This window comes from Synchiropus splendidus, chromosome 3 (assembly GCF_027744825.2).
Source record: "Synchiropus splendidus isolate RoL2022-P1 chromosome 3, RoL_Sspl_1.0, whole genome shotgun sequence".
Taxonomy (NCBI): domain Eukaryota; kingdom Metazoa; phylum Chordata; class Actinopteri; order Syngnathiformes; family Callionymidae; genus Synchiropus; species Synchiropus splendidus.
In genome coordinates this window covers 32,083,789-32,100,000 of record NC_071336.1, presented here as the reverse complement: position 1 = coordinate 32,100,000, position 16,212 = coordinate 32,083,789, and the positions used below count along the sequence as shown (strand labels likewise).

General features: G+C 44.5%; 1 protein-coding gene across 1 annotated transcript in view; it reads right to left on the bottom strand.

The window, feature by feature from the left end:
* Nucleotides 1–16,212, bottom strand: part of tmtopsb (teleost multiple tissue opsin b) — a 36,085-nt gene that overhangs the window by 1,894 nt on the left and 17,979 nt on the right. The window contains exon 3 of the mRNA XM_053861068.1: nucleotides 4,833–5,066. Within this exon, the coding sequence (XP_053717043.1) occupies nucleotides 4,833–5,066 (234 nt within the window). The remainder of the gene's footprint in view (nucleotides 1–4,832; nucleotides 5,067–16,212) is intronic.

Sequence of the window (16,212 nt, the reverse complement as noted above, 5' to 3'; positions counted from 1 at the left end):
TTACAAGACGTGTGTGTCAACATCATTTGGTCTCAGGAGCTGTGTGCAGTGTACTGTGATGGGTGTGTGGGCGACAGTTGGTAAACATCACTGCGTCTCTATCTGAGCCAAAGTCTGAGTGTGTAGCTTTGTTTGTGTATTTGAATCCAACCATGTCACGTATTTCCAGCTTGTTGGTTGTAGTTTTAAAGGTTTCATTTTTAAAAAAAACGTGCCCGGGGTCACATGACTTCTTTCCATTATGACCACGTGGTCCCGGAACTTGAAATGTTGGAAAAATAAAAAATACAAAATGTAAAATGTTGTTATGGTAGTATTAGTTGCATGACGCATTGCGTGACCAGTTACAAAATGTGTTGTCATTAATGTGTGTTCTTGTGCAGTTAAACGAGAACACGTTTGTGTGTGTCGTTGTGTGTCTGTTGACGTATTTGTGTACAGTATTTGTGTGTGTGATGGTGTGTATTTGTCTGTGTTGTGTGGGTCGATATCAGATTTCACACCAGCTCACGTTGGAGCGGTTGTGTGTTCATGTTGTGTTATTACCTGTTCATTTTTGTTTCTGGGTTGCGTGTGTTGGAGATTGTGCGTTTGTGAATGTGTGCGTTCATTGTGGCGGCAACAGTCCTGACAGCGAGTCGAAATCCACCGGTGGAGATCGTTGTCCTTTGGCTCAGCTCTTTCTACACTTAAGTCTCTCACAGCCAACCTCAGCTGAGAACCACGGTCTCTGACTTGAGCTGATCCAGATCCCAGCGGCTTCACAGTCAGGTCTTGGACGGGGAAATTCAATAAAAATATTCAATAAAAGCTGCCTTTTAGCTTCAGCCACAGCACCACGGAGTCGTCTGACTGTGGCTCGAATGAACACAGTCAAAAGAATCAACTCATATAAGTTTAATCCAAATAAATCATTCACAGCTCGACAAATCTGTCTTCAGAGCGGCTGAGCCTCCTCTCTGATGCATTTTTCATCTGTAGACACTTGGAGGTGGTAAACAGAAGCCGAACACTGAAGCATTGGTGACACGAGGACATGAGACTGAGAAGGTGGAGCTCAGAGGTGAGAGTCCATGCGGCGCTTGAAGTCTTCAGCTCGCCTCAACACACTGCTGCTGAGCTCATGGGCTGGGAGGAACTGAAGACTGAGAGCGACACACGGCCACCATCACAGCCGGGACAGTCGCCTGTGCTCCAGTCACTCCAGCCATCTGGCCGCCCAACCAGCGGTCACCCATCCATCCATCCGTCCGTCCGTCCATCTGTCCATCATACTCATTTATCTTTCACACATTCATGCATCAAGTTGTTCACCCAATCGCTCACACACACATCCATCCATCATCCATCATACTGGGACTCACTTCTCCTTCACACAGTTTTTCATCCATTCACTCACACATCCATCCATCCATCCATCCTTCTATCCATCCATCCATCATACTGGGACTCACTTCTCTTTCACACATTCATGCATCAAGTTATTCACCCAATCGCTCACACACCCATCCATCCATCCGTCCGTCCATCTGTCCATCATACTGGGACTCATTTATCTTTCACAGTTTTTCATCCATTCAATCACACATACATCCATCGATCCACCCATTCATTGTCCATCCGTCCCTTCTTCATCCTTGGACTCATTTATCTTCCACATATTCATACATCAAAAGCAATCCACTCATTTCCTCATCCGACCATCCATTCTTCCAGCCATCCAACTATCATCCATCCATCCATGCATCTGCCACTCCATTCATCACTTTAACATCCTACTGTCCACTTATTGTCCATCTATCCTTACTTCAAAAGTTAGCCACACATTTGTCTTCCCATCCATCTGTCCGTCTGTCCGTCCTTGAAGCCATGCATCCATCCTTGCATCCATCGGATCATTCATCCATCCATCCACAAACCTATACATCCATCCATCCATCCTTAAACTTGAAACCATGCATCAAAGTCGATTTCAAATCCAGTCCAAAGGAATCTACTTGCCCTTCCATCCATTTACTAACAGACCCTTCCTTCTATCCATCCATCACTTCAGCATCCTTGTATTCATTCATCTTCTGTGCGTCAGAGGTTATGTTGAGACATCATCATCATGTATACACATCTGAACTCCTCGGAGCAAATGACTGAAACTCCAGCTGAGGTTAGCTTGAGCGAGTGTGGAACTGTGTTAGCCCTGCTGAGATCTGCTGAGGAACATGTTCTTCCCTCTCCAAATCTAATCTCACACCATCTGCAGACTTCTTCACCTGCCTGAGCCAAGCGCTCCACAGACTTATCTCTGGGTCGCTTCCATCTCACACGAACATCTGTGCAGCAGCGGCGACGACTTACAGAGGCGACTTCAAGCCTTCACCGCCGAGTTCCCTCTCTGATCATCTCCCCTTGCTTTTATTTTAATGATGGCCGCCTCTCAGGGGGCCGGAGTGTTGGAGGGGCTGACTCCGACAATGTGATAATGGCGTCACACGTCATGGTATATTCGTAGTTCGCCACTGAGTGTGCAAATGAGGAGACAACAGTGGAGGAGAGACTTGCTCTGTCACCTCCACCAATCCTGGCACTCCATGACTCCAATGAGAGTCAGCTCCCGCAGACAGTCAGAGCTCAGCTGTGACGCTCCGCTCTGGTGTGGGGAGACTCTCTGGGTCAATGACTCGTGTGGATCCCACTGGCTTCCATCCATCCCATCTATCAATACATGCATCATCCATCCATCATCTCTCAAGGAACACTTTCATCCATTCATCTGTTCATCTTTCCATCCATAAATACAGACAACTGTTTATCCAACTAGCTCCCATCCATCCATCCATCCATCCATCCATTCATCATCCATCCATCCATCCATCCATCCATCCATTCATCATCCATCCATCCATCCATCCATCCATCCATCCATCATCCATCCATCCATGCATCATCCATCCATCCATCCAACCATCCAACCATCCAACCATCCATCATCTTTCAAGGAAAGTTCCATTAGTGTTTGCCTGTCCATTCATCTGTCATCCATAAATACAGACAACTGTTTATCCAACTAGCTCCCATCCATCCATCCATTCATCATCCATCCATCCATCCATGCATGCATCATCCATCATCCATCCATCCATGCATCATCCATCATCCATCCATCCATGCATCATCCATCATCCATCCATCCATCCATCCATGCATCATCCATCATCCATCCATGCATCATCCATCCATCCATCCAACCATCCAACCATCCAACCATCCATCATCTTTCAAGGAAACTTCCATTAGTGTTTGCCTGTCCATCAATCTGTTCATCTTTCCATCCATAAATACAGCCAACTGTTTATCCAACTAGCTTCCATCCATCCATCATCCATCCATCCATCATCTTTCAAGGAAACTTCCATTAGTGTTTGCCTGTCCATTCATCTGTTCATCTGTCCATCCATAAATACAGCCAACTGTTTATCCAACTAGCTTCCATCCATCCATCCATCCATCCATCCATCCATCCATCCATCATCCATCCATCCATGCATCATCCATCCATCCATCCATGCATCATCCATCCATCCATCCAACCATCCAACCATCCATCATCTTTCAAGGAAACTTCCATTAGTGTTTGCCTGTCCATCAATCTGTTCATCTTTCCATCCATAAATACAGCCAACTGTTTATCCAACTAGCTTCCAACCCTCCATCATCCATCCATCCATCCATCCATCCATTCATCATCCATCCACCCATTATCTTCCCACTCCTTCAATCCATCTTTTGATAATAAAAAATCCATTAATTTGTTCATGTATACGTCATCTCGCAATTCATCCTTCCATAAGTCCAGCCAACTGTTCATCCCTCAACCATCCATCCATCCATCCATCAATTCAGACGTCTTTTCACCCACTCATTTATTGATTATCTGAACATCCATCGATCCATGAGCTCGATCCATCCTTCTATCCATCCATCCATCCATCGATGATCCGCCTGTCTTTCCTTCTGACCATCCATCCATCCATCATCCTCCCATTCTTTTAAATGTTCAATCCATCCTTTGATCACAAATCCATTCATCTGTTTATGTATCCCTCTTCTATGAATCCATCCATCCATAAGTCCAGCCAACTGTTTATCCATCAACCATCCATCCACAATCTGTCCATCCATGAGTTCAGACACCATCAATTCACAAGACGCCAGTCTGTCCTTCTTTCCATCTGTCCTTCCTTCTGACCACCCATCCAACCATCCTCTTCCCATTCTTTTAAGCACTCAACCCTTTCCTGCATCCGTCGTCTATCAATTCATCCATCCATATGTCCATCCAACTGTTTATCCATCCATCCAACCATCATCCTGCCATTCTTTTAAGTGCTTAATCCATCCCTTGATCAAGTATCTACTCATCTATTCATGCAACCGTCGTCTATCAATTCATCCATCCATACGTCCATCCAACTGTTTATCCATCTATCGTCCATCCATCAGTTCAGACTCCTTCACACCCACTTATTTATTGATTATCTGATCATCCATCAATCCATGAGCATCCATCCTTCTATCATCCACCCATTGATGGTCCACCTGTCTTTCCTTCGATCATCCATCCATCCATCATCTTCCCATTCTTCTAAGCGCTCAGTCCATCCCCTGATCAAAAATCTATTCATCTATTTATGCACCCATCGTCTATCAGTTCATCCATCCATCATTCCTTTCAATCACTCACCCGTCTATATCCGTCCCTTATGGACTCAGAAACTTTGAGATTTGCCTTTCTGTGTCGTAACGTGGAGATAAATTCACCAGCGCGGCGACGTCACCTGCTTATTCATGAAGACGTAGATGAAGGGGTTGATGACGGTGGAGAACTTGGCGAGCAGCGACGGCGTGATGGTCGCCTCAGGAGTCAGCAGGTCTCGGGGCCCGAAGGTGGACAGCAGAGCCATGACCCCGTAGGGCAGCCAGCAGATCAGATAACACACCACCATGGTCACCACCATCAACAGGACCCGCTGTTCTCGCCGTCGGGTCACGACCGTGCTCACGCTGCGGACCTGCAAGTGAGAAAAGGCTTTTTTTAGGAAGATAATGAGCAAGAGGGCTTTTGACGGCTGCTGAGGAGACACACGACCTCCTGCCGGGACACTGCAGAGCGTGGCCCTCAGGCGGGGGACGGCACTGTCCTCTGTTCTACCACACTAAAATAATGTGAGAGGAGCAGGAAACACAACGGAGCTTCACACTGGTCTCTTGCGCCTCTTTGAGAGTCGCTCTCATGCGTGATCCCAGCCTCCTGTGGATGAAGTCAGAGTCCTGCTGTGGTGACGCATGTGAAAATGAGCTGGCCACTTAATGGACAGAGCCTCTTTGGTCTTCAGCCCTTTTCTGATACGATTAGCTTGAGCCAGCGATGTCAGGAAACAGTAGCCGACATTTCCTGTCCGGTCTGACTGCACTGGGCACCAGGAAGTTAACCTTTAAAGGAAATGACTCCAGGTCAATCAAATCCAGACCTGGGCAAAGTGCGGCCCGGGGGCCATATGCGGCCCAATGCCTGTATTTCCGTGGCCCTTTTGACATCAGCCATAATTAATATGCCGTAATTTTTCTGCCTTTTATTGTTCTCTTTCAGTCACCACTTCAGCAGTTAATATGGCATGTTCTAATCCAATGTGAATTGAGCAGCAGTAAACTTGTGTCTAGGTTTCGCAGATCTCCAACCAAATACTGGTCATGTGAACCGCAGCTGTGATACGAAGGAGAAATCTGTGTTCCCCACCAACTGACTTGAAACACAAAAGGTTTCCTTACAGTCCCATCCATCCATTATACCGTCCATTCATCATCCTTGGAATCCTTTATCTTCCACGTACTCATTCATCAAAAGTAATCCAACCATTGGCTTGCCTAGTCATCCATCCAGCCATCCATCCATCATTTCTCACAACCATCCAACTGTCATCATCCATCCATTCTTTCAGCCATACATCTACCCATTCACCCATCCATTCATCCATTCTTCTAGCCATTCATCTATCTATTCACCTGTCCATTCATCCATTCGATCATCCATTCATCCATCCATCTATTCTCTCAATCATCCATCATCCATCCATCCATTCGGAAGGCCATCCATATATTCTTTCAGCCCTATATCTATCCATCCATTCATCTACCAGTCCATTCATCACGTCAACAGCCGTGTATCCATTTATCGCATCCATGCATGAAGAGCAACCCAGAAACAAACATGGTCATCAGAAGCATGGATCATGTAGCTCTTGTACAAAAGAGGAAAACGGAGGCAGCGTTGTAGGAGGCGGTGGTCGGTGAGGGTGTTAAATGTATTGACACACACACACAACAGCGTAGTCTGGCGGCCAAGATACGATCAAGAATTGGATGTCCATTTTTGTCATGTTTTGCAGACGCCCAGACGCCCCCCTAGCTAAAAGCCTGCTCCACATGTCCCTCTGAAAGACTCATTTCAGGCCTGGTTCTGACTAGCCCGACATAAGTCGCCCCAGTGTTGACCTGGTTCACTGTTCTCATGATGGCAGTACACAAGCACTCGGCTTTAAACAGCACCACCTCTCCAGCTTGTCCTGTTGCTGTGTATCGCAGACAGAGGGAGAAAACACTTGGGCCCATGTTTGGCTCTGAGTCAAGACGAACGTGTGATTTGTTTCTCTAATGTAGGAGTGGAGATCATCGGCCAGAGCAGGTCAAAGGTCGTGCTGGAGCGGGCCCCGCTGTGGCAAGGAGGAGCATTTGTATCATACTTGTCCAGTCGCGAACATCAAACAGACACAACATCCGGGCGGCGTGATCATTGTTTGGTGGCACATTTGACACGTGTTATATAAGCTCAGAGCAGCTGAGAGCACTGCTGGAGCCTGAAGCGCTGCCAGAGAAATGGAGACGTCTCTGCTCTCACAGAACATAATCGCTCTCATCAGCCCCGGATAAACAACACAACTTAGCATGAATATTTTCATTTTGTCACAACGACGCCACAAATATTCCTCTGACATAAATCACAATTTCTCTCCCAGCAAATTACAATAAAACAGAAGAAATTAATGTTTATTATCAGAGAGATATTTCAGATCAATTGTAGCAAGAAAAAAACAAAAAGTGAAGACTAAAAATAAACAGATTCAGTCATTATTCTCCATGAAAACAGCTTATTAATTGATTTTAGTGAGGCAGATGAGCACAGATTTAGATATATACACATATTATTATAATATATATAATAAATACACATATGCCTGTAAGTTCATGATTTCATCTGTATTAAAAATCTACTCTTTATATAAACTATTTCCATGTAGATTTCCCTCCTAATACAATAAAAATGTGTGTGGACCAATGTTATTATCATTTTTCCCTTCTCATCTCACATCTGGATTATGTTTTCATCATCAACATCTGCATTCTTCTCTTCTTTTTGAAGCCCAAAACTTTGTCTTTTCATAAACCACAACCAGCAAAATCACCTTCTGTTTGTATTTCCTTTTTCCTAAATCTGACACGCAACTGAACTACATTCATTTACTGCTTACACAACAGTCCCTCGTTGCTCCTCCCCTCAACAGGCCTTAGTTCAGTGAGATCCACTTGTGGTGCTTCACCCTTGTCTTAACTCTTTCTTCCCTGCTGTAAGTGATGACACACAGTTGCTTAACATTATTTCTGACCTCATGAAAAAGGGTTGTGGACAGTGAGTCAATAAGATACTGCGAGCGTGTGATGGAAGGATCACTGGTTCAATGGGCCCCACCTCTCACCCCTGAGTCTCCCCGGAGGATACGGGTCGACCCCTGACTGAAGCACCTTCACCTTCACCTTCTTCTGCCGCTTATCCGGGGTTGGGTCGCGGAGGCAGCACTTGGAGCAAGGAAGCCCAAACTCCCCGGTCCACACAAACCTCCTCCAGCTCTTCCCGGGGATCCCGAGGCGTTCCCAGGCCAGACCGGAGACATCATCTCTCCAGCGAGTCCTGGGTCTTCCCCGGGGTCTCCTCCCGGTAGGACATGCCCGGAACACCTCCCCAGGGAGGCGTCCAGGGGGCATCCGGATCAGATGCCCGAGCCACCTCAACTGGTTCCTCTGGATGTGGAGGAGCAGCGGCTCCACCCCGAGCTCCTCCCGGATGACCGAACTCCTCGCCCTATCTCTAAGTCTGCGCCCAGCCACCCTGCGGAGGAAACTCATCTCAGCCGCTTGGATCCGCCATCTCATCCTTCCGGTCATGACCCAAAGCTGGTGACCATAGGTGAGGGTGGGCACGTAGATCGATCGGTAAATCCAGAGCTTCGTCTTGTGACTCAGCTCCCTTTTCATATATATATTTATTTATGTGTGTAATGAATGTATTTATTTAAAGGGACCAGAGGCTTCAGAAACTTTGTAGGAAAAAAAAAACAATCCAAAAAAAGAGTAAATAAATAATATATATATATATTTTTTTTACAGTTTATGATATATATTTCTTTATTTATAATCTTTTTAAACAATATTTAGTTCCATTAGGAGATGTTCCATCTAGTGTCTGTGACTCGGTGTTAACAAGACAGTCAAATATTAATTGGTCATTTAAAACCTTCCGTCATTTTGTGGGTCAGTTGGAAACCAAACCCCGTGAATAGAAACGTGTCCGACGTGACCAGCCTCACCACTCGCTAACACTTTGTCAGTTTCAGACTTTTCAGACAGACAGTTTCAGACAGAGCAGACTTTCAAAAGCAGAGTCAGAACTGCTGAGATGCCCAGGGGAGTCTTTAGAACACGAATTGAGAGTGAAAATAAATGCACAGTAGAAGATTGCTCACGCTGAACTGGCTCATAAGGTGCATAAATCAAACGTCCTGTGTGTCACTTGTGTCACGCCAAGCGAGGGGAAAAACAAAAACAGGACGTGTGGAGCCGCCCTTTGGGAGCGTCACATAAAGTGAGGTTGATAAGAAAGATTATGTCAGTGTCAAGTGGCAGCCTTCAAACTCACCAGCCTTCAGGCATCAACATGGCCTTTGCTCCTACTGTCTTACAAAACAGGGTCGCAATAATAGGTCTCCCCCAAAGACCTTGATCTGAGGAAGATATAGTGTCGCGGAACAAATGAAATATCTACCTTTGGAACACAAATCCATGCGGAGCCACGGGAGGTCGAACCGAGTTCACCTCAGTCTTTTCCAAGAGGCCACGGAACCACATCTTTGGATGAGGACTTTCACTTTTACTGTTTGTGTTTCTCATGAATGGACGACTTCAGTGAGCAGCATAAAACAACTGCAAACAACCTTCTCATGGATGCAGGTCACAGAAGAAACTGCTTCATGTGGCTACGCTTTTTCACGTTTAAACTCAATTTTCTTTGGCTTTCCTGCTTCTGTTGGGGTCGAAGACTTCAAACTCTGTTCAAGACATATTCATTCCACAAGTCTTCTTCATTTCCACTTAATAAAGTTTTAAAAGAGCTTTCCTTCTTTAAAAGTTGGGCCTCAAGTCGAAGCTGGAAGGAAAGTCAGCAGGAACTCTTTCAAAGTGAAGTTCTCTGATCAGACTTTCGGCCCTTTTCAGACTAGCTGGTGAAACCTACATAGACGGGGAGGCATTTTGATTGAGTATGAATCTGGCACGGAAGCTCTTTACATTTGATAAACATCGTCCATAATTTAACATGAATGTCACTCTCGCAGAGCAGAAATGAGATTCTCTCTTTCTTAACAAACTGTGTAGAGAAGACGTCGGATCATGAAAGCGCAGTTTGTGGTCTGTTTGGAGATTGAATCAGGGGTTGTGTGGACCAGGCAGGTTCTGTTGATGATCACCTGAAGTCATGGATTTTCAGAGTTCGACCCTGAAAGCAGTGGTTCATCAGGCACATTTTCAGTGCAGGATAAACGCTAGTGAAGCAGCTACGTGTTTCGACAGGACTTTCTGGATGATGGGACTGGAACGTTGTGAAGTTCCATCCGGATCCTGGGCGATGTTGAAGGATTCATCACTGCTGCTCCTCTGACTTCATCACTAAAACCTTATTGACGCTGCAACCGAAACGTCTCAATCCGCCATTGTTTTCTACTGGCTCTACTCTGCGTCTCTTGGAGGCATCACGCATACGTTCAGGAACCCTCTCAACAGAGCAGCATATCAATAACACGTTTGCGGCAAACTTTTATCTTCAGACCCAAATCATCATCTTGAGGCAAATGTAGCCCAAGCACTCAGGTAGCTGATGCTAATCTCAGCGAGCTAGTAGTGCTAACTGAGACGGCTCGCTCCTCTCAGCTTCCAGATTCAGAATTATTTGGATATAAATTACTTTGTGAATTGGAGAAGGCTAAATAAGGTTGAGCCTTTTCCCGACTTCCACGTTCTCACACACCATTACTGACTGAAGTCTACAACCTGTTTTGGTCTCAGTGCTTCTGTTGTTGTATCGAATTCGCATTTGTAAGTGATTTTTTTATTCTAATTTATGAGATTACCAAGTCAGTGCTTCCCACTTTACCGAGTCAGTTTCCGACTTCGTATTCGGCTTCCAACACTTCTCAAAATCGCCTTCAGACGTCCGAGTCGACCAAGTCTACGTCTGATGTTGTGGTGACTTGTAACACTCTAGTTTACCAGCTGAAACTTCAGAACTGACCAACACTGACTCTGACTTCCAACTTCACTTTCCTAGGAGTCTGCTCAAGACAAGTCTTCTTCATTCTTACTGGTTTTAGTATCCAGCTTTCTACTTTACTGAGTCTATTTCAAAGTTAATGAACTTGAATTCAGTTTCCCAAATGTATCAAGTCTCTTTTGGACTTCCTGTTTACCAAGTCACTTGCTAGTCTTTTGCAGACTTCCAAGTAGTAGTTCCCACACTCGCATCTGGTCTGCTGACACTGTTTGGAGTGGCTTTGATATTTTGTGTAATTTCTCCATAATAAAGTGTGTTTTCCGATATATTTATTCAATGAAAACACAGAAAATAAGATGTAAACAACTTATTCTCAAACAGATTTGTTCCATTTATGTCCAGGGATTCTCTCACTGGCTCTCAGAACCAATGAATTTCTTGAGGTTTGACTGCATAGAACAGTGGGTGCTCAGATTTATGTTCACTATGTTATGCTGCACTTGGTTGACATTCTCACTGCCGTCATGTGTGCGAGCTTGTGTGTGTACAGGACTCTCAAGATGCTATCAGCATCTTGAGCTGCTGCTGACTGTCTGAGTGTGGGTCTGCACTGGGACACATGTTGTCTAAAGTCAGGATTATTGGTTCTGTGCGTGAAGTGGGAGCAGACAGGAACAACACAAAGAGAGGAGAAACTTCTCCTGATACAAATCAGTTGCTTTGGTCAACATAAAAAAAAACCAAAATCTTTTTAATGATTATAATCGTTTTCTAATTTGAGCCACCTGAGCTTGTGAGACCAGATATGGGGGCGCAGCCGAGGGGATGACGATGGAGGTGGACAACACGGTTTCCTCATGTTGAATAAAGACCTTAAGAAACGCATGTAGTCAAGACCACGCCAATTGAGAATAAGACATTTTCGAGACCAGACTTCAGAGAGTATCTAGACCAAGATGAGACCAAGATATTTGGAGATCAAGACTAAGACGAGACCAAGATATTGGGAAACCAAAACGAGACCAAGATGTTTGGAGATCAAGACCAAGACCAAGATGTTTGTAGTTCAGACCCAGATATTTGGAAATCAAGACAAGACCAAGATATGTGGCGTTCAAGACCAAGATGAGACCAAGATATTTGGAGAGAAAGACCAAGACGAGACCAAGATGTTTGTAGATCAAGACCAAGACGAGACCCAGATATTTGGAGATCAAGACCAAGACGAGACTAAGATATTTGTAGATCAAGACAAAGACAAGACCCAGATATTTGGAGATCAAGACCAAGACGAGACTAAGATATTTGTAGATCAAGACAAAGACAAGACCCAGATATTTGGAGATCAAGACCAAGACGAGACTAAGATATTTGGAGATCAAGACAAAGACAAGACCCAGATATTTGGAGATCAAGATCAAGACGAGACCAAGATATGTGGCGTTCAAGACCAAGATGAGACCAAGATATTTGAAGATCAAGACCAAAACGAGATCAAGACGAGACCAAGATGTTTGAAGTTCGAGACCAAGACGAGACCCAGATATTTGGAGATCAAGACCAAGACGAGACCATGATGTTTGTAGTTCGAGACCAAAACGAGACCAAGATGTTTGTAAATCAGGACCAAGACGAGACCAAGATATTTGTAGATCAAGACAAAGACGAGACCAAGATGTTTGTAGATCAAGACCAAGACAAGACCCAGATATTTGTAGATCAAGACAAAGACGAGACCAAGATGTTTGTAGTTCGAGACCAAGACGAGACCAAGATATTTGGAGGTCAAGACCAAAACGAGACCCAGATGTTTGTAGATTAAGACAAAGATGAGACCCAGATGTTTGTAGATCAAGACCAAGACGAGACCATACACTGTGTCAAGTGCCACGGCACGTTTCGGAGTCCTCCTGTGGTGCGCTGAAATGAAGAACTTTGGAAATGAATCCATCAGTTATAATGTAGAGAATACTGCAGCATCAGCATCCTTTCTGAAGCTTTTATTTCATTCTCAATTCATGGCTTTTGCCAGTCAGGCCAACCGTCCTGTCTCAGAACAGAACAACATCGCTGCTGCTCCTTCACCCTGCAGCCACCACGATGTTCAGTGATTCACCCAAAATGTGACAAATGCACTCAGCAAACAAAAAAACATCTTCTGAAGGTCAAGGTTGGGTCCTTGAGGGACACCAGAAGGTTGACTGGGTTTCACTCAAAGCCACAGAGACGCTTCTTCAAGCACATTTTCGTCTTTTATTCCCAGTGTTTCTTTCCTTCCTTGAAACCCTCATCCATTCATCATCAAATGTCACGTATTTTCTGTACTTAAAAGTATCACGTCGACATACGACCGGCACACGCAGCTGTTTGACACCAACATCGTTTTTACACGAGGAAAAGCCACAAAAGTAGCGGGGAGACGGCACATGGACCAGCAAATGGTGTGGAAAACGATATTCCTGAGCAAACAGCGCTTCGCCAGTTGGAGCAGCCAGTTTAACAGCCGCAAACACATTATGGCGCCAGTCATGAAGGGGGACCGCAACCCAGGTGACGCACACTACTCTTAAACATGGTGCTGCAGGAAGTGTGTGACATTAGAGTTGTACATATATATATATATATATATATATATATATATATATATATATATATATATTTATCCGTTTATCCACAATCCGTTCCAGACGGCCGTTCGAGAAGCGATTTGTTCAAAATCTGAATGGATTTTTCCCATTACAATGAATGTAAAAAGAACTAATGCCTTCCAAGCCTTAAAATAGGAGTGAATGTAGAGTGTGTGCTGCAGGTGGCTGTTCCTCTATGTGTGTGGCCGCTGCATGTGGGAGGGGTTGCCGAGTGAGTGACGTCTCTCCAGAAGTGAAGAGGTGCCCGGTGCGTGTCCAGCTCTGAATGTGCGCTTCTGTGCAGTTTGGCTGTGACAAAGTCATAAACCAAGTCACGCTCTGTCCCAGACTGGCCTCATCCCTGTCCCAGCTCCAGCCCACAACAGGACATCAAACCCTGGAGTGTGGGCTATATATATATATATATATATATATATATATATATATATATATATATATATATATATATATATATATATTTTTTTTTTTTTTTTTTTTTTTTTTTTTTAATGTTATTTTTATTATTTTTTTTTATTTTCAACTCAATGAGCAGGGTTAGGGTAAGTGACCTTTACATGGGAGGAAATCTCAGCATTCCTGGGCTGGCAACAGTGAATTCAACAGGCTACAGAAGCAACTGTGTCTGCGAGAAGAAGGGCGTGAAGTGAGATAGAAATTTTTAATGCCCATTTATGGTCAATGTTACACACAGATCCAGATAGGGACAAAGCCTTCTGTTCGTTATTTCCTCCGTATTTCTGCATGTTTCCACAAAGCTTATGGATATGCACCAAACGTCGCAGTGCCACCAGAAACCACCGGGGGCAGTGTTGCTGTTACCACCCGATACGTAGCTCTAATGAAACATAAAGAAGACATAACAATGGTGGAAACTCTCCGTCCTCCAGTGGCCATATATTTAACGTCCTCACCAACCACCTCCTCCTACAACGCTGCCTCTGTTTCCTCTTTTGTGCCAGAGCTGCATGAGCAATGTTTCTTCCACAGTCGCCATGTTGGTTTGGGAGTTTGTTGTTGTCATAAGCTTTTGACTCTGGGCTGCTCCCCCTGGTGGATATATTGCTGAACAGCAGTACCAACGTAAAGAACACATGGAAATGACAGGAACATTGTTTCAAAAAGATGGGAACATTTTAGTAAGTTAAGAGAGCATGAACGAAAGACAGACCTTTGGAGGAAAGAAGGACAGGATTAATCTTATATCTCATTTCATGGCATCATCTTGTGTTAAGTCAAGTCTCACTTCCATTGCACTATTCCACTTGTAAACGGTGAGCTAACACAACACCCAAAATTCGATCTTCCTAGTCCTTCGTGGAGTTTGAAAAGTTCCATGGAGCCTTTGGAAAAGAAATGTTTGCAGCGTGGCAGTCGACTGAAAAGACAGTGAAACTGTTTGGCAAAAAGAGCTGACGTCACACTATTTGGCCAGAATTCAACTCGGTGAACACAGTTTTATTAGCATGTTCTTCATTACAGTAGCAAATATAGTAGCTCTAATGTTTCCACCCAAAGAGCCAAGCAGGTTGAACACCTCAGTGTTTAACCGTAAATGTTTTCAGACGAAACATGAATGTGCCTGACTTTCAGCTCTTGTTTTCCTTGGTGACAACGATAGCACACTTATCTCTGTTTGGCGTCAAAATACGGAAATTGTTCTCCTTCAGGCCGACACTGTTTACTTCTGTTTTTCAATCTTTATTAAATCTCTTCCATTTGCTTGCTGTTCTTTTTTGGGGGATTAATTTTGCTGTTTAGAAATTGCTCCAGACAAACAGAAAACAAACCCCTCGAATGGGCCGGAGTCACTGTTGCGGGTCACGTGACCGACGCACACCGTGATGACCTGGTCTACGGTCCATTTATTACATGACTAACCAAGTGTACAACCCAGTCCTGGGGAGACTTAAACCACTTGTAGCTGAACCACAGTCATATTTTTTGGGTCATTTTTTGTCATTTATGAACATAGATATATTGTGAGATTTACTGTGTACATCATGTTTATGGGAGTTTTCAATTGATCCACGGAAGTCACTCACTCTCCAGTGATATATTTCAAACCACTCCAGCAGAGGTGCTCTTAAATACTTTGGGGGGAATCTCTGTTGTATGACCGTCCTGCCACTACACACAAACGTTTAACAAACACCAACAGTCCGTTGTTCGCACGGCGACACAGACTGCTCAGGAGATTCCAACGGAGTGAGTCTTACTTTGAAAAGTAACTGGATCATTTCCTCTTTGCTCTCTTTCCTACCTCGCTCCTGCTGAGATGGATGTTTGAATCCTTGTGTATCCACTCTGTCATGCCATGTTTCTGATGGGACTAACACAGTGACATCTGCAGGCAGAATCTGAAAAAAAAAACCCAACTGCCAGCCGAGAGAAACGCAGCAAATAAGAGGTGAAACTATCTGGGAAAAAGTCATGCAATTTCATGGGACAAAGAATTGACATGGTGAATGTTACTGCACACCGCCGGTGCATGACAAGCTCATGTCGGCCATATAAAGCACCGTGGCAGGACGGACTGGCTTCAGAGGGCTCATGCATTCCTGGCCCCGCCAAAGAACGTCCTGACACCCTGAAGAAAACTGCACTTCTCTAAACAATAGTTTCAATCCAGAAATGGGGATCAGGTCATATGGTTGTATTATTCTAATCTATTATCTATCTATGGACGAGCTGAGGCCATGAATGACAAAGAGCTAGAACCAGCGAAGGCTGCAACAGTAGGGAGAGATGTCAACAATTGATAAGCCATCTGTTGAATTTGGGGCCTCATAAATGCACGAGGAGCCTGCGAGCGCCGTCGGGTGACAAAGTGGGTGACACACTTTCCGCCGTTCTCGGATGATTTTATCTTTTCACAAAGAGACAGACAGGTTTCACAGAGTGCGATCATGGTGAGCG